This window comes from Clinocottus analis, unplaced genomic scaffold, assembly GCF_023055335.1.
Source record: "Clinocottus analis isolate CAN_PGR_092001 unplaced genomic scaffold, fCliAna1.0.p SCAF_11, whole genome shotgun sequence".
In the NCBI taxonomy this organism is placed as follows: Eukaryota; Metazoa; Chordata; class Actinopteri; order Perciformes; family Cottidae; genus Clinocottus; species Clinocottus analis.
This window is the reverse complement of record NW_027175832.1, coordinates 5,963,137-5,988,965: the sequence shown is the minus strand read 5'-3', so window position 1 is coordinate 5,988,965 and position 25,829 is coordinate 5,963,137. Positions and strand designations below refer to the sequence as shown.

Here is a 25,829-nt window from a genome sequence, read left to right as displayed (position 1 = left end):
GTCACAGCGACTGTTACTTTATAACGTATGCCTTCCTTTATTAGACCTGACATTCACAATGAAATGATGATGAGTCATAACTAAAGAGCAGCAGAAACTCATCTTATCGGTAATGTTAGCTCTAAAATATGTGTTTGTACTCAGACTAGGTACTGTTTACAACATTTGTGCTTTAGTTCATTAGAGGACACTTGCTGTTTCACTTGCTGTTTAGATCTTTGTTTCACGAAGCTTTTTTTCTGAGGGCCCAAAAGAACAACCGTGGCGACCCAATTCACAATACACCTTATTTATATATCGTAAGAAGAAATATTATGTTGAATAGGTTCACCGTCCATTTTGAAGACTTATACGTTTGATACATCACAACTTTGGGATTATTGAAAACACATACACATGCTAAAAGAATACAATTAATGGTATATATATATATATATTTATATATATAGATGTCTCAGTGGTAGAGCGGGGTCGTCCTTCAATCCGAGGATCGGTGGTTTGATCCCCGGTTTTGCTAGGCCACGTCAATGTGTCCTCGTACAAGACACTTAACCTTAAATTGTTGCTGTGTATGAATGGGCATGAGTGCTTAGTTGGAGTCCTAATGGAAGGTGACACCTTGCACAGCAGCTCCTGCCATCAGTGTGTGAATGGGTGAATGACATGTTGTGTTAAAGCACTTGGAGTGGTCGGAAGACTAGAAAAGTGCTCCGTGAGACACAAACCGTCCATTTGCCATTTAACCATTTTCCATCAGCAGCTCGATGTCTCTGTGACATTTATGTAGATGTTGGGAATCACAAGGAGGAATTTGTGCTGATGGTAAACAGGCAGACTATTGAAAAATAAATCTGACCATACCAGTTTCATTTGTGGATAGTCAGTTCTGTCTCTTCTGCCTGCTTTTTTTTTGTTGGTTTTAACTTGTATCAGAAAGACTAAACTGGGACACTTAGATACAAGAACCACAAGAACATTTCAAGGCTCCGTTAACACAACAACGTCTTGTTCAGAAGCACGAGAGCTTAAGGACAAGACACAGTTCTTCTACAAACATGGTGGAAACACAGCTCTTGTGATTCCTCTCAAGAACTACCCATGTGTTCAGTGCAAACATAATTTGTCATGAACTTGTTTTTAAGAGCACTTCAGTTTGAGCCGAGCTTTGTTTTCTGATGATTGCGTGATTGCAATGATGATTTCAAGTAAGTTGTACTTAAGTAGTACTACAAGTAAGTAGTAGGAGTCTTGTTGAACGTCTGTATTGATGCTGCAGCACCTCAAAGAGAGGAGCAACAGCTATTTACAAGAGGGACAAGCCATTAATAAGTTCACTCAAGAGTACTGCAGATTTCTTTCATTCACCGGCAACGGGAGGTGAAATTGCTCAAGGTGTTACAAAAACAACACACCATATTGCACAGGGACTTTATAAGAGATCTTGGTTTGTTTTAAGAGCATGTTATTTCTGTTATTTATAAGTCAAAAGATGATTTACAGCTCGGTGCTGAGGTTTTTGTTATGTCTGAACATGTCAGTTGACCATAATCTACAAATAAAAGTACGGCACAGAACAAACATGTTTATCTTCTCAACCGTCTATAAATGAAACCCGTAACTGAGCATTTACACCACATAATGCAACAAAACTGCATTGTCAATTATGTTGTCAAAAACCTAAAACGCTTATTAACACGTGTGATTCGTGAACTACAATGAAACAGGACAAAGGGAAAGGCCGAGTCGAACCACAACACAATGAGCAGAGTATAGCAAATCTTTGAAAACTAATTGGAAAAGATATTAGACAAGAGGAACAATACATTTCTGCAATAAAATATTCAGTTTGTGTCAATGCAGAGGCCCAAAGTTATGAAGTGGATTTTCACTTTCATTTTTACATCATCGAGGTAGGGAAGATCCTTTATACTCTAAAGTAGGATCTTTTCTTGCGTTATATGCTACTGAGCAACATTCATAGGAAAGAATGGAGCGCCGCCTCCAACACTAATTCTATATAAATCAAATGCATATCGTATGTCCTCTTTAAACGCAGACATGCACACTATCCCACACAACTTACCGTGACGATAAGGCCCCTCTCTTGGAAATATTTGACCAGAGGAATGGTGTTTTGCTTGAAGTTGGTCAGCCGGCGGTCGATGGCTTTGGGGTTGTCGTCCGGCCGTCCCTGCTGCTCAGCTCGCTTCTGCAGCCTCTCCTTCAAACGGTGGTTGGTGCAGGCCAGAAACACCACCAGATCGGGAGTGCAGATCTGCCGAGCGAGAGGACGACGTGTGAAACATTACAGCCAAACCTTGAGCACTCAGATAAACCTTCATTCATCGTGACGGTCAGGATCTGACCCTCTGCAGAGCTACAAAAGGAGAAACTGGAGGTTGAGTTCAAGGTCAGTCTCATTTTTCAATTCAATGCGCTCAGGTCAAAATGTCCTAAATGCAATTCACACCAGAAAGAAATGACTTCATTCTCAGTCATGTCTAAGGAGATTGGATATCTTCTTTTCTTAAACAGCATTTTGTATTTTATTGTATATTGTAAATATATATATATATATATATATATATATATATATATATATATATATATATATATATATATATATATATATATTGATTGATACATATATTGATTGATTTTTCTTTATTTTCTCAGGAAATAATATGCACGTTTATTTTTTTTGCACTTAACCATGTCGGCCCATCAGGACTGACCGTGCAACACATGCAACACCACCGATCTTTCGGACGAAGGACGACCAGCCCTTCCTCTGGGCTTGATGAGTCTCGATTACGCGCTGACCAAATCTGACATGAGAAAGCGTTTTACATGACGAGGCTCAACAACCTCTGAAAGAAGGAGTGCATGTACTGCAATCTCCTTGTAACCTCGGGAGGATGAACTAACAGTAACAAACGAGCTCTGGGCAAAGTGATCTCATTCAGCTCAAATTACTGCAATCGGGAGATTCTGTAATAACGACGACAGGCCTGTTGCCAAGATATGATGGCAAGAAAATACACACTAACTATTCAAATTTAATGGGAAAGGTCAGACAATAACAGTAAGCACTGAGAAATAGAGATTCAATTTGTGACACAACAATGCGCTTGGCCTCTTCTGTTGTTCCATAGTCCAAAACACAAAAGCATTCCTGAGTAACTAACGAGCACGTGGAGGCAACAGGCTGAGGTGTGCGTTGGCTATTTAAAGATCCGTGAATGATGATGTTATCTATCTAATGCAAAGCAGCATCAAAGGGAAATAACTCAGTTTCTATGGCTCTGACCTCTCCAGTTGTTTTATAGAGGAAAGAGTGTGGAATGCTCTCCTCATCTTAAACCTGAGCACTCGTCTCTCATCTCTCCACCTCTGGTAACTTCACTCTATGAAGCATACTGCTGGAAGAAAAACATATTCACTCTTAATCGGTTACTGTTTCATGGTTATATTCGGACTTCTCATCTTACTGTCTCTGTTTAATCTTACACACAAACTCAGCATGTCTCCTGATAGCAATAACACTGGGCAATCTGTATGTTTCTGTCTGAAAAGAACGAGCAGTTCCTTTGTTATCATATAAACATTTCTTGCAAACCACGACCGGGAGGTGGGGGGGGAGTGGGAGGCGGAGGAAGGTTCACGGTTAGGCCGAAGACGTCGTGAGGGTTTCTGTTAGTGAGTCATGATGTGTATTTAAGAAGTGGTCCTTTGAGAGATTGTTGCGCAGACTCGGATATGCAATCTGACTCTGCTCCTTCCTTGCAACGATTCATTCTCTGCTGTTTGTGTTCCTGCTTTATCAGAAGAAATGCTCCCGATGAACACTCCAAAGTCTGCATCCAATCTGCACATGTGGTTGTTTATAGAAGCTCACACCACTCGGCGACAGCGCAAACCCAAGTTTCTCGTTTCCATTTTTCTCCGGTAGTGCTGTTGATGTGGTGCGGCCGTCGGATGCCGGCTAATGTTTTGTAACAAGAAAGAATTGTTAGATTCATCATCATTAAAATGTCTGCTGAAATGTATAATCATCGCATCAAATAACAGCATCTATTTTCAGAAACAGTTCTAATGCCGGCAGTTCTGTCACTGACGCTATCTCTCTTGCTTAAAGGCCAGGAAGCGTGTGGTATTAGCTCACACACACACACACACACACACACACACACACACACACACACACACACACGCGGGTATTAGCTGTTGTGCACAACAGCTAATACCCTTCTTGTGAAGTGAAATGCAAGCTAGATGATGCCGATCCTGTCACTCACAAAATATAGATATACCTTTTTTAGTGTTTAACGAATTTACATGAATTTACTATAGTGTATAATGTCCGATCGTAACCACTATGTATAGATATTTGTCCAAAGTTTTGTGTTTGGTTTGGCGAACAAGACCTGTATAACATAAGAGAAACTATCTTATTCCATCTGCTCCAGCTTTAGTTCATCTTGATGGACTATTTCCTGAAATTGATCCTGTTAAATCTGCTGTTGACTAAGAAACAGATGATTCCTGGCGTCAGTACAAACTGCTGTTTGCCTTTTGTTCTGCGCTGCTGCTGAACATCAGTTGTCTCCATCTGTCTCCATAAACCGGAGCGTTCTGGGGTTGTTTCCTCTCTCTCCGCCATCCAAGTCTAGTCAATTTTATTTACATGGCCCAATTTCACAAGGGGCCTCAAGGGGCTTTGCAATTTGTCTCGAATATTATCCACCTTCTGTCCAAAGAACCCCGGATTCAGATTCGGAAAAAACCCCGACAGACGTTCCTTTTGTATCAAGGAGGTTTGAACGGCATTGATCTCAATCTTCAAACAGAATTAAAGTACATGAGCATTATTTGTAATGATTAATCCACAGAATGTTTTCCCAGTGAGTTGTTTGACATTGGGAAAGCCGTCCGTCACAATTGCCTGAAACTCAAGATGTCGTCGAGCGTCCTACCAACAATCAAAAACCCCAAAGATGTGACATTTTTCAACTGTTTGCCTTTTTTGTTTAAAGGGGCTTAAGCCATCATTTGGATATGAAATTAGTTGCAGGTTGGCTTTCTGGGAAATAACTCATTGGATACTTCAGAAGCACATCTTTATAACTTTCTCGACCGGCAGTCGGGCAGCAACAGCAGCATTTACAGTCAAAGACTTTCTTTAACCCATCCTTTTATTCAGGTTATTTTAGTGACTTTTGTGCCAAATTGACCAACAAGGCCGTCGCCTGTGACGTTAACAAAAGATGGATCTTGATAATAACTTTATATACAACTGTAGCCTTCACAGATTTGTGTAAATGTCAGTTGTTGTTTTTTTACACTTTTCATGTTCATTCTTAGTGGATAAGTATCTCGGTGCAACTTTCCTGAACATAAAAGTGTTGAAAACCTTTCTTTTCTTTCTTACAAAGCAGGAGAGCTTTGTAAGCTCGCTAAAATTAGAAGTATATGACATTACTGTCTTTGCAACTTCCCTTTGTATGCCTCCAGAAATGTCAGCCTCACAGGAGCGGGTATATTAAGCCGAGTGCATCTGGAATGTGCAGTATAGTAATTCTTCTTAAAGCAAAATGTTCACTTCTCTCTGAGAGGAATGTAACTAAACATCCAAAGCAAAGTAGCTGCTGCTCCGTTTTGGCCTCTTTGTTGAAGCCATCATGATGGATCAGCAAGCAAAAGACAAGTTGACAGCTTGACAGCTACAACCTGCAAACTTAAGCCGATTGGCATTGTAATACTATTTTCATTTTCACTTACTGTCTTGATTTTTTCCTCAAATTTTTTCCTCAAAACTCCAAATATATTTAAAATACAATGATATAGAACAAAGCCTTATATTTGAGTGGCAGGCACCAAAGCATGTTTGACAATTTTCCGTGATAACAAACTAAGAGTATGATTGATTCATTGCCAAAATTGACAGATGTGTGTGTATGTGTGTGTGTGTGTGTGTTGTGTGGATTTAGACACACACACACACAGGTAAATTCACAGGGATGAATAGACAGACTGATGCCTTTGTAGTCGATAGAAGTTGATCTAAAAAGCCTGAAGGGAAGAACGGAGGGTTAGTTGGTCTCACTGGGCGGATGTGGCGTCCCACAGGAGAGGCTCATAAATGGCTACTGTGATGTGGTAAAGGGCAAAGTAGCAGTATGGGGCGAGGGGAGACTAATGAAAATATATGCCGCGGGTCCCCAGAGGACCACTCAGAGTGCTGGTAAATATAGGATGCAAAAACAAGCACTGAACCTTCTAGAACAGGAATTACACGATGCCTCAAGTAACAGCACGTGTGTTTCGGATGAATTTAGAAAGTCGATGAATAACTCAATCAGATTGAACCCTCTGATGGTCTCTGCAAATATTCTTGAAGTCCCATTACGTCTACATGAAGCAATTGTGAAGAGTCATTTCATAAAATATATGTATCTTTACTTAAAAAAGCAACTTTTGAGGAAAATGAAAAACATCGTCGAGTACTTTTGAGAAAGTAGTGCTGAGTGGCGTCTGCAGCTAATAAGTGATTCCAGGGGACAAAAAGGATGATATCCACTTAGATAAATGAATGAACATTTTTTTTAGGAACTCAACATCATCTGGACTGAGGCTGGACAGTAAGAGAACCATGTCTGACCGTCCAGCCTCCGCAATCAACCTGACACATTTAAAGTAAAGTAAGAAACAGGGTTTCACTCACTGCGCTCTCACAATGAACTCGACACAAGTACTCAGCGTCTGATTGGTCATAGCACACTGTTATTTTCTCTCTTCGCTCCTGAGCTGCACAAAAGCTCCTTTAATAACCAGTTGTCACCTAATTCACTTGTAAATCCCAGGGCTTCTGTATATGTGCGTTAACGGCTAAGCGGTCTCTCGCGTCCAATCACCAACAACAGCACGAGCCTTTTCTTAAGCGGTTGCCGGGACACGGTTATAAACACAACTGTACACGTATGTTATCGACGTGATTTCATCTCCAGTGAACTTCCTCTGGCCCTTATCGAACCCCCGAGCCCGTTTAAAACCTGTCGTCAACCCGTTTAGCAATCCTGTCGTGCAACAATTAAAATAAAATTAAAAGTAAATAAAAAATAATCGGAAGAAAAATCTTTTCAGCTGAATTGAATTTCTGTGGTTGTCTATTTGACAAAATGTAAATGATCAAATCATGAGGTTGAGAGATCAAGCTACATTTGAATTACGAGACTTCCAGGCTCCTTGAATGTGAAAATAGCGAGTTAGTCACTAACCGTCTGTTTGTTTTCGATTTACGGCTTCGGCTGATGTGGAGATGCAGAAGAGAAGGTAGTCACATCTGATCTGCCCGAGTCTCTGATAATAACCATAGTCATGGCTCGATTGTGACTTCTATCAATGAGAAGTTGGGTGTGTGATTGTGTGCGTATTGTCTGTTAAAAAAAAACCCAATGCTTTGTCTGTGAGCCAGCCTCCCATATCATTTTGTTTCTTTGCCTGGGTTCCTCGTGCAGCTTTCAGACAGAATATGCACTCAGAAGAGTCTGCTGTCAGACGAGCTGGACCACATTACAAAATCTCATTACGCCGAGACTTGGCCTCTTTACAAAAAGGGGGAGGGAAAATAACAATTAATGGAGAGACGAGAGCCTATAACAAAGACACAGGAGAGTGTGAGCCGTCCACAGTGGTTAGTGTTATGAGCCGAAGGAACCGGACCCGATGTCTGTGTCACTCTGCCGTGCAATACATCACGCATGCCAGGAGGATTCAGACGAGAAGACTCTTTCTTACGCAAACATACACAAATGTGGAGGAAGTTGTTATCTTAGGGAAATGAAAGTAAAGAAATGGAAGATTACAGGAGGTAAACGTAATGTACACGGTAATAGATGACAGTTTTAAACCCTCCAAATTATAGGTCCCTTTTAAGTTTCCTTCAATTCCTCTCCAGCAGCTTTTTGGTAATAATGGCACACTGAGGCTTTTATCTCTGACCCACATTAATAACATTTTAGCAGTCTGTTAAGAAAAAGATGGACCCACAACACCTACTGGATTGAAGGGAACCTCATTTACGCAAACCTTGCTGCAGGAGTAAATAAATATGCACAAAGGAAACGGCATTTAATTGCAGAATTTAAAGAGCGTTAATGCTAATCTCCATCACGCCTGCAGTGGAAGAATATCTGACTTAATACACCTCAACTCAAATGAATAAATCATGATCATTAAAACCTTTTCTGCAGAGATGCTACTTTTTTTTTCCACGTACATTTCCAATCGGGGGCTCCATCGAGGCGGAAGCATTGTTTGACATGTGTACGTTATGCTGCGTTGCACTTTTACATGACCTGACTCTTCGGTGAACTTTTTTCCCCATGTCCTTCAAAACTGGCACGTGATGCATTATTGATCCTCAGGTAACGGGTCAAAACATCAACAGAGTCGACAGCTGCCAGGTATTTCAAGGCTTGCTCGAGGACACGTCAGTAGAGGTTTGACAACAGACTGTGAACTCGTCTGCCACTCAAAGGGCAGAGTGCCGCTACCTGTTCATTTCAGGATCGCCGGGCATCGACTGGGCAGCGGACTGGAAAACGGATGTTTCACTGTTGAATGAGTGAGCAGCCGCTAAAAACAGGTTAGCTTGAGGCCGAGTGAGCATGAACACCGTGAAATGAACATCAATGATGGCAGGAAACATTACACTGTCGATCAAATCAAACAGTCCACATGTCGCTGCAGACACCCTGACTGATTTATAGCAAATAATATCCAGCATATATATATATATATATATCTCTCTCTCTCTCTCTCTCTCTCTCTCTCTCTCTCTCTCTCTATATATATATATGTATATATCTCTCTCTCTCTCTCTCTCTCCTCTCTCGCCTCTCTCTCTCTCTCTCTCTCTCTCTCTCTCTCTCTATATATATATATATATATATATCTCCTCTCTCGCCTCTCTCTCTCTCTCTTCTCTCTCTCTCTCTCTCTCTATATATATATATATACATACATACATACATATACATATACAACTATAAAGTCTATACATTTATGAGAGACTACATACAATCTAAATCTACAATCTAAATTTACAGTCAAACCTATCGGATGAACTTATAAAACTGATACAATATTTCCAACTCACCACAAGGGCTAAATTCCCTGAACGTGAACCTGAGGCGCTGTGCAAAAAATATCAATATGATATCAATTACACCAAACTCTGGCCGTGTGACCGCCGCCGTCCTTGGATCTCATGCTATTGGAGATAAAAAAAAAAAACCGTCAGGGAGAGCAGCACCATTTTGTGGTGAGCGACCAACTCATTTCCACATTTGGTTCGTGGCAGAGGCCACCTGAATAGCTCATTGTGCGTGTTGGACTGGAAACGGGTCTGGATGCCAGTAGAAAGACATCACGCGCTCCAGCTGATCACAGACTGAAATATCCATAGTGACGGGAGATAAATAGCTAAATGTCTCATGGTCGAGTGAGAAATCTAATTCCCAAGTATTTCTTTCCTGAGCGACTTAGTTTCACTCTCGGATGAACTGGAGAGGTTTTCTGTACTCGGCACACGGCGGTGGTCTTGCAGTTTGCTTTCAGCGAGCTCTCCTGTTGTTGCACATTGTCTGCGCAACATGCGGAAGCCAGCTGCTCCACAATTCACGCGAAATACACACAAGCCCCCTTCACTGATCTCACTGTAAAAGTGTTAACTATTCACGTTACGCACACCAAACATTCAGACCCTGCTTCATCTGTCGAGCTGATATTTCCACCATCGCGCTTCCCAAGAGGTCAAGAGGGCGTGAAACCGCTGAGAGGTAAACGGGTGGGACCCGCGCAATCTGCTCGGTGGATTCAACTCGGTGGGACGGGGACGGCCGCTCGGTGCGGAAGGGCCAGAGGTTCTCCTCGCGGGACTTCGCCCCTTGCTGCGCTGGCCCTTGTCAGGCGCGTTTCCTCGGCTGCGATGCGCCGTGAACCGCTCTAGGTCGGCTTGGAGAGGCTCGGGGCGACGGTGCTTCCAGCGGCCGGGGACTAAGTGCTTGCCGTGCCCTCTCTGCTCCTGGCCACACTATCGACCGACCGGGATGGGGGGGGGGGGGCTGTCCTCAACAGGCTTATTTTTTGTGTTGCTTTGTTGTTGCGTTCGTTTCCGGTGGTCATTTCCAGAGTTTTGTCAGGTACCGCTAATCTCAACAGCGGCTTATACACCGCCGCGGCTTGTTCATGATTAAATACGGCTTTTTATTTTCTATTTAGTAAAAGCTGGTAAAGAGGATTTGCAAACAGGTGCGCTTTTTAATCTGAATTTGGCGGTATGAAAAGGCCTGAAGGGGTAATCCTCTGAACTCACCTGGTCTTCAAAGGACAAGGCCTGTCCCACGTCTCGAGGGAACCCGTCTATGACGATGCCGTTGGCATCTGGGATCTTCATGATCTTCTGCTTTATCTCAGTTATTGTTGTCTCCTGGAAAACAGCAAAAGCAACAGGATTCATATGTACGTGTAAATATCAAAAAGCAATAAACGAGACAACTAATTGGATTTTTTGAACAATACAAATAATCATTGACGGACATTCTGTTTTTTGAACTGACATTTCCCTTTACTTTATCTCAATTTAAATGCTTAAGTATGTGGACAGTTCTCCGAGTGAGCAACTGGCTGTCACAGGACATTTCAGCCACAAATTACAAAGCAAATGTGTTTATAGCTGTAATTATAATTAGCTTCTCCAGCAGGAGCATGAAGGAGAAGAAGATGAGTTCATTTTCGCCATTCACAGATTCATCAACGTTGTAGAGGAGCGAAAAGCCCTTGAAAATAAATAATGATAGCTGATTTAGAGTCATAGAGAAGGTGACTGGAAAACTATGACAGCACATTGGAGAATTCCACATTGTATTTCATTTGTTTATCCAATTGTACTTTAATATATCTGAATGCGGCAGAAAAACAGTCTTGATTGCACCTGAGGTCAGAGAGTGCCAGCATCGTTTAGCATCAATTACTTCCTCGTGGCTGGAGGTCAACATGTTCGAATGTATTTCCCCGAGCTAAATGCATCATACGATATGGCAGAGATACACGAGCAACGTTTAGATCTAAAAATAACTCCCATAGCCAACGCTGAGCAACACAGACGTTTAAATTCCCTCCACACACAGAATAAAAGCAGCAGCCCGACAGACTACGCCGAGATTAAAGCTCTTCTAGATTCCAGCGAACAGATTAATGTAGTGTAAGGTAAAATGAGAAAAGCTAATCTGAGAAAAGCCTCTGATCCACTGCATGGCTGCATGGTCTGAGCGCTCACAGGATTGCTGGCCAAACCATCATCTCTGTCCACCAAAGAGACGATCTATTTCCAGCGCTATACCAGCCAACATACAGCAGCTGGACAGAATCATCAGCAACGCTGCATCGGAAATGTTTCTCCCTCTATAATAAACACCCTGTAGGTAATGTATTAATTTCCTGTTTATGGTCGGGACAAATACAATATATATGGAGAATCGCACAACAATTTTCCAATGCAATCGCAGCATTTCTATCTGCTCTTTATATCCAATGCCGGTTCCTCAAACTCTACATTGTTTATTTTGACATTCATGATTTATCGTCCTTAAACCGCTGCAGTCTCAGAATTGTGAGACGATACACTTTTTTTTACACACTTTTTGTGCACAAAGTAGTGATTGTTTTGTGAATTGATACAGGGATTACCCGGCTCATGCGGTCATTAAACCTGCACAAACAAGACTAAAAGAAAGTAATCCTCAACGCAATTAAATGAATTAAATGCACTCATTAGCTGACAATCAAATAGCATCTCTCCTGTGCTATTTCCGCATATTTAAATGATGTAATTTCAATACATTTGGTCCAATATGGTCCCCATGCTATGCAAATGAGCCTCAAAAACGTTCAAATTCACAAAGATCATCTTCAGGAAGTTGGTTGTAACTGAAGCACATCTATAACACGCCAAGACTTTGCAGTCATGATGGAACCATTGAAGGATATTCCTTTTGCCATTCACTTCAAAGCGTGCCATCTACTTCTTCATTCTTAAGGTATGCGTTTCAAAACACCATCAGCACCAGCAGACTGGGGTTTGAAATGATCTGAAGAAACTTTTTTGTTTGAATAATATTCCACCTGGCATCATTCTGCCTTCTGTGTCGTTTGCTCAAAGACAACATTCATACTTTGGCACATGAATAATTAAGCCCTCAGCTGCAAAACTTTGTGGGAAAAATTTGCATCGTAATCCAATCAGTTTTCACAAACATAAAAGAAAGGGGCATGTATGAATAATCTTCACACTGTAAATAGCATAGCGAACAGCACAGGAATGCTCTTTGCCTGGCAGCACAGTTCTGGGTGCATTTCAGCCTTTGCAGATGCAGATTTAGGGGCCGCAAAAGCTGCGCAACCCTTCTGCAAATTCACCGCTGAGTGTAAAAATCACCACACAGTGCACTCAAATTTACTAGTTGAAGAGGTGCTTGAAATAATGATACGTTTGATTATATCCAATATTATAATTTTTCAGAGTGCTCTTGATGCAAAGCACAAAGGACATGCAGAAGCTAACAGCGACAGATTAAAACTAATTGCTGCGGGTAGAGAGACAGCAAAAGAAAAATAATAGCTAACAGATCTGAAAAAATGTTTTACCTCAAAGTTGAATGGTTTTCCCGAAATTTCAGTTTGATTTCTGTCCACTTTTGCACATCCTATATTATTTCCTGTTGTTGGAAAATGTTAAAGGACATTAACTTCATGTTCAGGTACACTAACCGGTGCTGTCGCAATAGGTTTAGCATATTACACGACATGCATGTAGAAAGTAGTTTGGAAGTGGCTTACAGCGTTTAATTCACTGTGCTTCACCCTTTCAAAAACAGAAACAAGTAGACAAAGAATCCTCGGCAAATGCTCAAATCTAACAATTGTCATTTGAAAGGGTATAAGTGGGTCGTTAGCTGATGATATTTAGGTACTAATCATCATTCATTTGCGGCCAGACAAACATCCAAAGTGCTTTTGTGTTGAGACTTGTGGGATTTCTGAGGGAACAAGAGCAGATAAATACTGACTCACATGACCTTGCACCGAGTTACAGACAAACAGGAAGAATTTCAAGTCGATGTGGCAGTTGGCAGAGAGTCAGTGATGTATTTCCGTGGGTTTAATGGATTTCGAACCATTTGCGGCACAGACTGCATAGCTGAGCAAAGCTTTTTACAGTCTACTCACAGAAAGAAATCTATAAATTATAAAAATATCCACTTCATATTAATAGTAGACTACTTCACGATGTCACTCAGAGACAATCAAGACATTCTGAAGCCCTTCAACATCTCCTTCAAGAGCTGACTTCAAATTACATTTCATTAACCTATTTACCTCTAATTTCAGATTAGATTTCAAATGAAATGAGCTATAGTTACAAACTAATTCCATTGCACATTAATGGTAGACTACCTCAAGATGTCCCTCAGAGACAATCGAGACATTCTGACGTAACAAAATGAAAGCCCTTCAAAATCTCCTTCAAGAGCTGACTTCAAATCAGCAAAAGTTCAATCTTTAAAGGAATAATTTCTTGCCTCAAATTGACACCACTCTGGTTCTTGTATACTTAATATGAAGCCAGCAGCCGGTGAGCTGCCCATGAAGACAATAAACAGAAGGAAGCAGCTAGCTTGGCTCAGATTTAACAGACAGAGAATATTAATCTTTCTGTCTAACTCTTCGGGAATGTCAAACTATTTCTTTGGTATCTTCTCATGAACATAATTCTGAAAGTACAAATCCAGGTTTCTTGCTTGAACCTACTATTGACTGACATATTGACACAGAGCAGTAGCTTTGTGTTGTTATACAATCGCTCATCCACTTCAACTGCAAGATCCTTTTGGGTCATATGGTATAGAGGGAGGAGACTACAATTTTTGTAAAATACACTAAAACAGCAAGCTGTGAATCAGTAATATGTCACTTAACACATCATAAAACAATGTTTACAATCGCAACTCTGGCATCAAGGCTCCAGCTTAAAGCTTTTAAACACTCATACATTGGAGTTTTGGGCCTTTTCCTCTCATCACTACATACAAAATCATTATGAAACCACGCTCTGCTCTGCTAAACTATCCATAGCAGGAAATGAAATGCCCAACAGACATACAAGTCACTTCATCATATCTAATATGACTTCAGCTTGGCCTACTTTGCTGTTTATCTCACTGGTTGCTGGAGTGACATCTGGTGAACAGCCAGATGGTAGATGCAAGGTTGTGCCAGCCACGCAAGGAAAGGATGATAAATGATGAGGTGGGCAGTTATTAAACATAATTCACAAGAAGATGCGAGCACAGGACTGGCAGTCACGAAGCGGATGAGCGCTTGGTGTTCCTGTTACAGCCTCGTACCTTGCTGCATCACCAACACGTCATGGATGAAGACCCCCCCCCCCCCCTCCATACCCTCGCCCCCGTCCCCCTCAGCTGTTTTCATTATGTTAATCAAAATGTACCCAGTCAACCAGAATCACTTCTCTTAAATCTCTTCATATATGAGATACAATCTTGAGAGATGCCTTTAAGCTCATAGGTTAAACGCGATGTCATAGTCACATTCAAAGTAAAATCCTTTTAAAGCCTCTTTTTCATTCAGTACAGTGTTTAGTGTTATATAACATGTAACGTTGTTGTCATGCATTGACCATTGACCTGTGTAGAGTAATGGATCAAGTATGTCACAAATGATACGTTTCTTAGAGGTTTGCGTGATGGACTCGTGACATATGGGACTAAGGAGGTGGTTTTGCATCATGTGTACTTTAAATAATCTCTACAATTTTTTTATTTTTAAGTTTTAGACTGAATTTGTATCTTCCATGTGCTGGCTGCAGCAAACATTTGAACGTTTGTGTGCCCGTATACACTTGTAACAAGTCTGCTGAAGTCTGATTGGACCGCTTCCCTTCGTCACATGTCGTTTCTCATCTGTTGTCCTGTGACGCAATTTATGACTAAATGACACTGGAAAAGTGCTCTACTGCTAGAGTTTGTTATCATAATGATTTCATGTGGTCGGTTTATTGAATGGGGTGCAAAAAATGAAGTTTTAGGGATCTGAAACTTGTTATGCCATCCGTCACATCAGATCCAGCACAGCAAATATTTCACCTTCATCTTTTGTCAAAGTTATCTCACGTGTTATGTGTAAATATTTACAAAACTATTGTTCATGGTGAATTTAATGCACCTCCAACCAAAACATTGCATTCCTTATCTATTTAAAACTTGTAGTTTGGTCTTAAAATAATATCAAATCAATTGATCTTCAGCTTTTTCTCTATATCCCACAGCATTCTTCAGCAAATGTATGTTAGACGCTTTCATCACGTAACCTTTGCATGGAATTGTCATGTGCTCACAGTTGGTCTTCTCATTCAGGACCAAAGACTGTCCTGACAACACCTGAGCTCCATTCACTGAGGGAGGACTTGAGATACAACTGAAAACCCTGGAAAACACTAGTAAGAGCAGCCTGAGGCGAGCAAATCAATGTGGGCAAAAAACTAAAAATAGTTTTACTGCTACCTCCATTCACTCCATTCTCACGTGCTCTGTTCCTCAACTGAGTACGGATAAGTATCTTATACAACCCACTTAAAGAATCCCTAACATTTAACCTCAGATTACGAGTCATAAATCCAACTGAATCACCATGTGTTGACAATCTTTCTTTGAGAAATAAAATCTGTCAAATTCTCCCCGGCAGGTTTCGTTTTCATACCAAAGTTACCAAAAACCAATAGCTGTGCGGATGAAAGGAAATCCTTTAGCAAAAAAAATATGTTGTTTTTTCTTAAATATGAAAAATCAACCTCATCATCTTAAATCCATACAAACATTGCTCTGGGAAGTGTAAATAAATCATGTATGTTTTGTATACAGTGTTTTATTGAATAATGCACAAACGACCACAGGGGGTCTGTGCTCATTTTCAGAGTCATTATCTTGAAAACAAGAATGCTAATAAGACAGAAGCATCCCTCTCTGCAGCGCGCGTGTGATATGGATGCTGCTAATTAGTCCCTTCTTACATGCACACTGTGATAACAACCTACTAGTGACTGGACACACACTTCCTCTCATATGATCCCTGTTTTACACACACACACACACTCTCTCTCTCTCTCTCTCTCTCTCTCTCTCTCCCTCTCTCTCTCTCTCTGTGTTTCTCTGCTACCTGCGGCGCCAGCTCTCCGTTGGTGATGATTTTAGCAATCAGGCTCCACTTTCTGTTGCTGGTGGCGTTGTGGATCATCTTCTTCCTCAGCAGCTCGCCCACGGACATGTACTGGAAGCCATAGCGCTCGGCAATCTTCAGGCTCTGTGTTCCTTTGCCACTGCCGGGGCCACCTAGGCAGAGAGAGAGAGAGAGAGAGAGAGAGAGAGACAGAGAGAGAGAGAGAGAGAGAGAGAGAGAGCTGTTGATGTTTTGGGAGAGATTTTGTCGTGTGTGTGAAATGTGTCTGTGTGAGTGCGAAACATTGTGCGTGTGTGGGTGTGTTAGCGTGGGTGCATGTGTGTATTTACGAGAGAAACCCAGACTATGTGAGACCTTGTGTGTGTGTGTGTGTGTGTATGTGTGTGTTTTGTTGTGTGTGTGTGCATGGCTCTGATTGTCTTTGCACATTTGTGACTATGTGTGTCTCCCTGTGGGACTGTGTGTTGCTGCTTGTGTGTGTTTTGCGAGGGAGAAGGGCATGTGGGGGTGGATGAGAGAAGCAGGTATGTGTGAACCTCCTACATTCGCGACCAAATCCTGTTTTTTATCTCTATATTTCAACATGACGGAGGATGTGCTGAGGAGCGACAACAGGAGGGAACAAGTCTCGGCTTGAAGCTGGAGAGTTTGGAAAAACATAATTATGAATAGATGCCATGTTAGCCACTTTCTTAACATCTTATTGCAACTGATATTTTCTGTAAAATGATCATAATTCTTTCAAAAATGTAAGATAAAACACAAATAGTTGAGGAGTAATGAGGAGAAGCGTGTGCACCCGAATGTAAAATATAAATCGGTGAGGGCACTATAAATATTGTTCATCATCTTAGACAGCGAAGTTATTGTAATGTGTCATTCAACTGAATCACAAGTAATGCTCCTAATTGTGTAAAAAGAAGGAAAAAAAGTGTCTGGGTTCATCTCACAGTTCTAATCATGGACTTTTTGATGAGCACAGGTGCAGCTAATAAGGTTAACGATGGCTCATTTCAGTTTAAAGATATAGTTCACCCAATTAATTAACATTTCTAAACCAATTACTCAACCTGTGTTACCTTGAAATATTGATGAAAACCTTGTGTTTCGCTCATGCCCTCAGTAGTGAATGAAGAATACAAAATTGGCGAAAAGTCTTGTTGATTTAAGGGAAATGAATAAATGTCAAAACGTCCGTTTACAAACTCAACCCTTGCGTCATAATCGAAGTCTCATTCTTCCAGTCGCATGCTCACCACTTCCCAAACGCATGCATCTTCGCTGAAACTTTACTATTTAAAACACTTCCGATTTCACAGATATGTAGCGGGCCTGTGTAAGCATGAGACGGTCTACGTGGTTTATGAAGTGTTGTCAGGTTTCATGAAAGATGCGTGTGTTTGGGAAGTGGTGAGCATGCGCCTACATGAATGAGATTTGGATTAGTTTGAGTCGTGTGAGAGATTGTAAACAGATGTCTTGATATAACGGTAGATTTTCTTTTGGTCAACTGGGCCCCTATTTACTTTACTTTTTTTTGGTTTTTGGATTCTTTGTACACAGTGGAGGCATGTGAGAAAAATAAAGTGTCCTTGCGGGATTCAATTGACACGGGGTGAGTAATTGATGTACAAAAGGTCATTTTGGGGTTAATGTATTACTTTAAAGTTTTCCAGTAAGCATTGTGAGCCGTTGTACATAATATTAAATCAAACTGATTTATTCTTCTCTGATCATTACGTCTTATGAAAAAGGCTCATAAATTAAAAAAATATATATTCTTGTCATTCTTGTATTGGAAAAGATAAAGTGAACATTTTGCAAGAGGGAGAAGTGGTGGGACGATCAGAGACACACTCTAATATGTATCCAGCAGATATGCACTTTTGTCTAACATCTGAGTATTTCATAACGTTCGACCCAGCCTCTTCCTGGCCACACGTGTCTTTGTCGGTCCGCCTCTCTCTCGGCAAACCTGACACACTCAACATTTGCCACGATCCTCCACAGAGTTGACAGCTGCTGCCATCCTGTTTTCCCTTTAAAACAAAGCACAATGTGCTCACGAAGACGAGATAGGAGCCGGCTTTGTGCTGCGAGGACAAATAGCTAGCGAGAGAATGTCCCAGGTACACACTAAACATCGAAACATAACGCAGCAGAAGGGCCGTCGGGAGGTTTTCAAGAGCTTTTAACACACATTGAAGTGTCTTTATTGCTTAAATAAACTATTTTAAAGAGGGTTTATGAAAAGCAGCCTTTTTTTTTTTTTTTTCCGGTCCAGCTCCATCAGTGTCATTACTCTTATTGTGCAGTTGCTGGGCTTAATTCATAAGATCAATGTATCTATTTGACGGGTTAATGCAGGCCCATCAAGGAAATCAGATTAGCAGAGCGTTAGTGTCTTCAATGAGTGACACGCAACAAGATCTAGCCTGCTGATAACTTTTAAAAATCATGGCACCCATATATGGGTGCTTTTCGTATTTTTTCCAAATACAAAATATAAATCGCAAGAAAATATATTGATGTTATAAATCAAATTAAACACCAAAGCCTTTGCTACAAGAATGAGTCAGCAATTTAAAAAAAAAACATAAAACAGAAAGAAAGATAATCATAAAGGTATAAAACAAAAACAAAAAAAGCCCCAAATCAGGATGTTTCCAGAACCAGCAACCCTTAGCTTGGTGCTATCAGAAAAAACCTGATGTCCAGAAGCAAGACAAGTCCACACCGATTCCACACATGCCTTCAAAATCCTTCGATACCAAAGAACCAGGTAGATATGAGCCAAAGAGCACAGCAACATGAATCGCTTTATTGCTTTATAATCAGCAAATACTGCTTACCTTTGTTTTTACAGTTTGATAATGGTTAATTTGTGTGCTTGTTTTATTTTAAAGGGAAAATATAGGTTGTTTTATGAATTTAAAAAAAATATCTAATAAAATAAAAATAAAATCTGAATTATTTTATTTCTTTTTTTATAATTCATTAAAAAAAAAATCTAAATTCATTAAAAAAACTGATGTATTTGGATGTATTGGTCACCATAAGTAATATAAAAGTGAAATATATAGTTTGATACATGATAAAATTCAAATCGTACATATGCACCAAATGTGCCCAAATGTGCCCAAATGTGACCCCTCGCCTGAATTTTTTCTGTACTAAATCCTCTCTAACTTTGTTCTGCTTCCCATTATTAAAGTAAAACAATGCAAAAATTATGTTAAAATGTTGTGGTAGGATTTGGGAGAAGTTTAGACCTTACGAATGCATCATTTCAAGGTAAAAAATCATGCTAAAAGTGCTTTTTTTCTAGGCGGACCTGAAAACTTTACATTCCACACTGTGTGTCATCTTCCTTAACTCTTAACCAGTAACACATAGACTGATATTTACACATCCGAGCAAAATGTAACATTATACTTGTTTATTAACTCCAAGATTATTCAAATAGCTCTCGTGGTTGCAGAGACTTACCCATTTTAGTCTGGGTATGTCATTTTCGAGCAAAAGCCTAAAAAGAGGGTCGGGGCTTAAAAGGTGCAGGCCCATCAAGGAAATCAGATTAGCAGAGCGTTAGTGTCTGCAGTGAGCGACATGCAACGAGATCTACCCTGCTGATACCAACAGAGAGAGGCGGGGCTACTTTTGAAAATACCAGGAAAAACACACAGCTAGTGCAGACACACACACACACACACAAAGAGACTAGGTTCCCATCCAGGCCATTTATTTTTAGATCAACGACGAAGCTAAAATAAACTTTGTATATTTGTTGACCCTTTTATATAAATGGATAAAGCTTTTACCAGAAGCATTAAAGAGACACTGCTTAGAGTGTTTGTCTGATTATACGTAAACTGATCTTTACGGACTCGTCTTATCTCATGGAAAGCATCAGTCAGCGGCTTCAAATCGAAAACAGCTAATGAGGAAACATTTTTGCCTTCAAACCCTCCTCGCGCTCGTGCTGGGTACGGTCCCAGATGTTTCGAGCTTTAATGATTGTGTTTTGGTTGGGTGCACTGGTTCTTTACCGATGACGAGGATGACTTTGGGTCGCGGTCTGGATGGATCAAACACCTCGTACTCCTCTATGAGCTCCGCCGTCTCCGACAGGTCCGAGTCGCTCTCGATGGAAAACTGGCTGATGGGAGGGAGGCGGTCGTACCGTCTGTAGGGAAAATTGGTACTGTCGGGCATCACTGTAACACAGACACACACACACACACACACACACACATATACACAATTACATTTCAGCACAAAGAAAACTAAGAAAGTCATGCCTGCGCTAACAATCAAACAGAAAATTGAAGCTGAAACTGTCGTAGTGTGATGAAATCAATGCTTTATTTAGATTTCTAATTATACAGCTGTCTCTGGTGATCAAAGTATTGATTAGAACACATTTACAAAAGATAGAAATTGTCACTGCATGCTTTTACAAGGGAGCAGAGCTCTCTTTACACTGGACTGTCAGGGAGAGAATATTGTTGATCATGCATTTTCACTAATGACAGTACCGGAGATGGAAATAGATTGTTTTAAAGGGAACAGAGATGATGTGTCATGCGGACGTTTTAGAAAAACACAAATCAAATATTTATGCTCCCCCCTGTCTGAATCCCTTTTACCGTGTCTTACGCACTGAACCGTCGATCAGGCCGAGATTGGAATAATTAAGGAAGCGAGAGCAGTTTTTCCTTCCTGCAAATGTTTTGAAACATGGTGGATTTGAACTTGAGCTTTCAGCCAAGAGGAGAGCTGCGGGGCACAGGAATAGTTATCCCTGATTAGGCTGCAGATCCCAGCAGCTAAACGCTGCAGCTGGTATTTTTCAGGCATCTAATTGGTCTAAATCAGAATTTCTCAAAGCAGTCCGCCCTCAACTCTTGTTGTTTTCAGCTGTTTAAAAAAAAAAAAAAATCTGTTCACATCTGAATTATTACCCGTAAGCTTAAAGATGCAGAACTTTTTTTAAACATTACTTTATTCTATCACGGCAGTCACTGTGCTCATTGCCGAGACACTCTGACCCATTAAACACAGTTTGGATTTAAAATAGACCTAACCACGGTAGAAAGGTTCACTTTGCAGTGCAGTGCAGGTGTGTCTGCAACAACCACTGCAGTAATGTTTGATTGAATGCACACAAACCACTATTGGTTTAACCCCCTTTTACTAGATCTGAACAGTGTGTCCACTTCCAGTCACGTGCTGGTTAAGCCTGTCAGCAGTCAACCACTGGCGTTATCAAACAGGAAATAAAAGTTGTTTTGAGAAAGTGTGAGTCAACCACGAGAGGTCCTTGAACATGCGAGTACCCGAAAATGTGCTGCAGTTTGGTGCAGCAGTATGCGAGATCAGGCGTAGGTGCTGCACACACACACAATCGCTCACTCACACACGGACATACGCGCTGATTAGCATATGAGAGTCAACTTTGCTTTGCAAATTTAAAATAAGTTTTGCATCTTCCTGCGTTGGTAAGTCTGCTGGAGACCGCAGCTTGAATAAGTGATGAATGGGGACTTGTTTGGTATTCCCGCTCATGTAAATGATTAACGACGGGACACACGTTCAACTGTCCTGCACTGCTCTGTAACAGGCTGACACAGTGAAGGCAGCACAGGTACGCTCAAGGCACAGATCTGCACGCTGGATTCTGTTCTTGAACATGTGGGTTTGACAGCAGTGGTTGCTTTTAAACTTGGTATTGGTATCGCTTCCTGCAGGTTTTGGAAACTGAATCTATCCGAGGGTACAGATGCACACAGCTGTAAAAAAAAAAAAAAGTTTCCTATTTCAACACAATCTAAAAGTTGTTGCTATAAAAAATGTATCACTCAAATTCATCTTTTACTTTGGTTATTGCACGTTTTGTGTCTTTTTTTTGGAAAATGTATTGCTCTCAAAATAGGAGGAGGCGGAGAGAGAGAGCCTATAACAATAACCGTGTAAAAGCGTGATTTCAGAAACGCTGGATTATTTACACAATATTATCACGTGTATTATTAACACGTTATCAATATTACATTTTTGAGATAATACGGTTATCGTCACTATAATAATACGGTTACCGTCACTCCACCCCTGGCATTTAAATGTCATAGAATTATTTTTAGCTTACCCATTATACATTTCTACATTTCTTGTGTCATGTCTTTAAATGCGGTTCTAGAAGCTATTACATTTTCTATTAAATAGAATAAACTAAAGCAGGAAATCTTCACATTGTGTCGCTGCCTCCAGGTCATCATTGAAAATGAGAATTGGTTCTCAACTGATTTAATCTGCTTAAATAAAGGTCAAATAAAAAATAAAATAAAACATCCAAGAGGATCATATCGCCTTTTTGTGTGAAAAAGAACAGGTTGTCAAAATTGTTGCGGATGAATTTTCTGTCGACCGACCAATCGCTGAATTCGCTCACGGTCTCGACTCTGATGTGCTTCAGTGTTCAGTACATTCCACATTCCCTGCTCACCATTTCTGAAGAGGGACCTGCGTGATTGCCCGCCGTTGAGAGGCGGAAGAGACTTCTTCTCCTGGCCCACAAAGGTATCCCACCGCACCTTGTCTGCTCCTCCAAGCTCCCTGGCTTTATTCAAGCAGCTCTCCAAGTAGTCGATGGGGTCATCGGGCCGGTAGTACATCAAGCCTGTCAGCAGGCTCTGGAGAAAACATTGGACGGAAGAGAAAATGATCAGATGTTTGCTCTGGCGTCTCTCTACATCTGTGTCATGCTGTGTTGCTCTCTGACAGCATGGCAGCGGTGATTAGCCCGCCTTTTATTGAGGAAAAAAGTTTTGAAGTGCGGATCTGGTTGCTTTGGCCTTGGCTCGGCTCCACCAGGGAGGGGTGGTGGTGGGGGGGGGGAACAAAACATCTCATTTTGTCAGAAGCCCATGAAATTGGATTCAGGTCATCAGGCTCCTGTGTTTATTTGCCATGCTGATGTTGTCGAGGAGGAAAGCCAACCACTGCGATGAATGTGAGAACAAATTCCACGCCAGAACACAAGTCGAGTTTGTGTGACATTTTCCCCCTCGACCCTGAATGTTTTAAAACAATACCTTCCTCTGGGACTTCCTACTTCAGCTCCACCCTGCACACTAACAACTCCCACCAGCAGAAGCACGAAAACACAAATAAAGCTTCTTCCAACTGAAAACAATTGGATGTGCTTAATTAGCTGATAAAGAATACATGTTCATATGAGAAGCAGTAACATCAAAGTGCAGTTATGATGATGATGATGATGATGATGATGATGATGATGATGATGATGATGATGATATGTCACTTCACTGCTCATTGTAATTTTAACTGGCTGTAAATAAATAAGCGGTGATTGCTTGCAAACACTACACTCAGGATTGAGAATAATTTAGTGGATGAGCCAATTTACTATCCCCTCAGGGGAAAAATCACACTTATATTTCTGTCGACGCTGCCTAATGAGAGTCCGTTTGGTGTCTCTTTATCATATTTTACAGCACTTTTACTGTATAATCATCCTGTAGAGATTCCAGGCAATTTAATATGGACTTTTAATTTTAAATTTCCAAAATAAAAGAATGCAGTCTCAAGCTGAGCATTATTTATTATGAGAATGATTCTAATCAAAGAAGAAGAGGACTGTCTTTTTTTTGTTTAATGTCAGTTTGTATACACATACTAAAAACACACAGAAGCAGACATGACTTGTCAGCAGCGTTTCTCTCCTCGTGTAAACCTCCATCATCCAGAACAAGATGTTTCACGTATCATTAAGAAATCTTTACCGTCACTCGGACAGGAATCCATAAGCAACACGCATCTTTGTGCTAAAATCACAGAGTCAAATCTGCACGCATCGCCCCATCCCCGCAACACTCACGCCATCTCTCACCTCAAATAGTTGAGGTATCTCTCGCCGTGCGAGGTACTCCTTCGCATCGTTGGTATTCATCTCCAGTCGGATTTCCTCGGAAATCCCAACTTGTCTCGGAGCTTTGTTTGTGCTTCTTCAGACGTCTCGGTGCCGCGAGGTATTCTCTGGTCAACAACTGGGCTCCAGGCAGTTTACCCTCCGCGCATGTTTGCCTCGTGTGTGGACTTTACAACTGGATTCCTGCAGGCGATGCCACCGCGCCACCCTCCTCTTCGGTGATGCGGATGCGTGGCTCGTCCGTGCTCCACTGCGCTCTGCACAGCACCATGTGTGGATCGACGTTGGCACAGAGGTTGCGCGCTGTGCCAATTAACGCGCGCACCGCCTCCGCAAGGCGTATTTCACACGGTTTCGCTCAGCTTGGAAACTTGTGGCTGATATTGGTTTTCTTCACCAGGAAAGAACAAGGGCAAAGTTCAAAGCAACCTGTTTGACGAAAATCTAAACACAAGGTCCACTGAATTTGTGTTGCTCATGGTATGTCTCTGAGTGTAGATATCGAGAATGGTATCTGAGTATATATGTTTTACTCTTGTGTCAAGCTACATGATTCCAAGATGGAGAATTCATCTTTAAGCTCAACATTTTGACACCATTATAAGAGGATCTGTCACATAATACAACTAATGAGAGCTAAATCACTTAATCCCAATTTCAATTTACAATTAAACAACTAACCCTTCAGTGCAGATAAATATAGCGGTGCATGTGCTTGGCTGCGCGTCATCACTTAGCTTGCATTACAATGTATATCTTTAGTTTGGGCTATGCGTGCACTGTAGACACACAGACTTAACGTTGAATTCCACTGGATCAAGGCTTTTGTTGGGCAGCACAAGAGTATAGGCACATTGATTGGCCGGTTTGTCCATAGGATTTGACCCTTTTAGGCCACTAATCCTCTTGACAACTGGAAAGCGGACTTATAAGCCTCCTTTTTTGGTTATATCAGAGAACAACTTTAGATTTGGTCAATGACATTGTGGATTAGAAAGTGAGGATAAATCCATCCAAATAACATTCAGAGCATGCCAGAGAAACTGTTACTGCTTGGGACAAAACGACCTTACAGAAAAATGCTAATTTATGCATCGAAAATAGAAAAAATGATTAGAATTATGCAACCGAGAACTGTTTAGTTGGAGAACTAGCTTCACCTTGTGCTGCAGGGCTCTCAGACATAAGCTCCTTCAACTACATGGCATTTGACATCTGCTGCCTGTGATGTACATGTCACTTTTCATTAGGAGGGCCCTTAACCAATAAACTGGAGAGGCCATTTAAATATGAGGCTGTCATCATCACTTGATGGCTAATCTGCTTTTTAAGCCAAAAAATGATTGGCTGAATTGTGTACTGTAACCTTGATTACTGTAATCTTAATTAAAAAGGAAGTGCCACATATTGCAAAACTAAATGAAGAAACCACAATCCCAAACAAGTATTATTATAATACTACAAAGAAAAAAATTAATTTGCCAAAGATAAAAAATGTAGTTGATTTGTTCCCTCTGTGCACTCTGTAATGAACAGTTCAGAAATAAAGAGGTGTAGAGAACTG

General features: G+C 40.9%; 1 protein-coding gene across 1 annotated transcript in view; it reads right to left on the bottom strand.

The window, feature by feature from the left end:
• Positions 1–24,554, bottom strand: part of ak5 (adenylate kinase 5) — a 50,040-nt gene extending 25,486 nt beyond the window's left edge. The window contains exons 1-6 of the mRNA XM_068571668.1: positions 24,227–24,554; positions 22,820–23,006; positions 20,367–20,534; positions 16,297–16,469; positions 10,379–10,492; positions 2,084–2,275 (exon numbers count right to left, since the gene is read on the bottom strand). Coding sequence (XP_068427769.1) covers positions 2,084–2,275; positions 10,379–10,492; positions 16,297–16,469; positions 20,367–20,534; positions 22,820–23,006; positions 24,227–24,286 — 894 coding nt within the window. The 5' untranslated portion in view covers positions 24,287–24,554. The remainder of the gene's footprint in view (positions 1–2,083; positions 2,276–10,378; positions 10,493–16,296; positions 16,470–20,366; positions 20,535–22,819; positions 23,007–24,226) is intronic.
• Between the last annotated feature and the right edge of the window lie 1,275 nt (positions 24,555–25,829).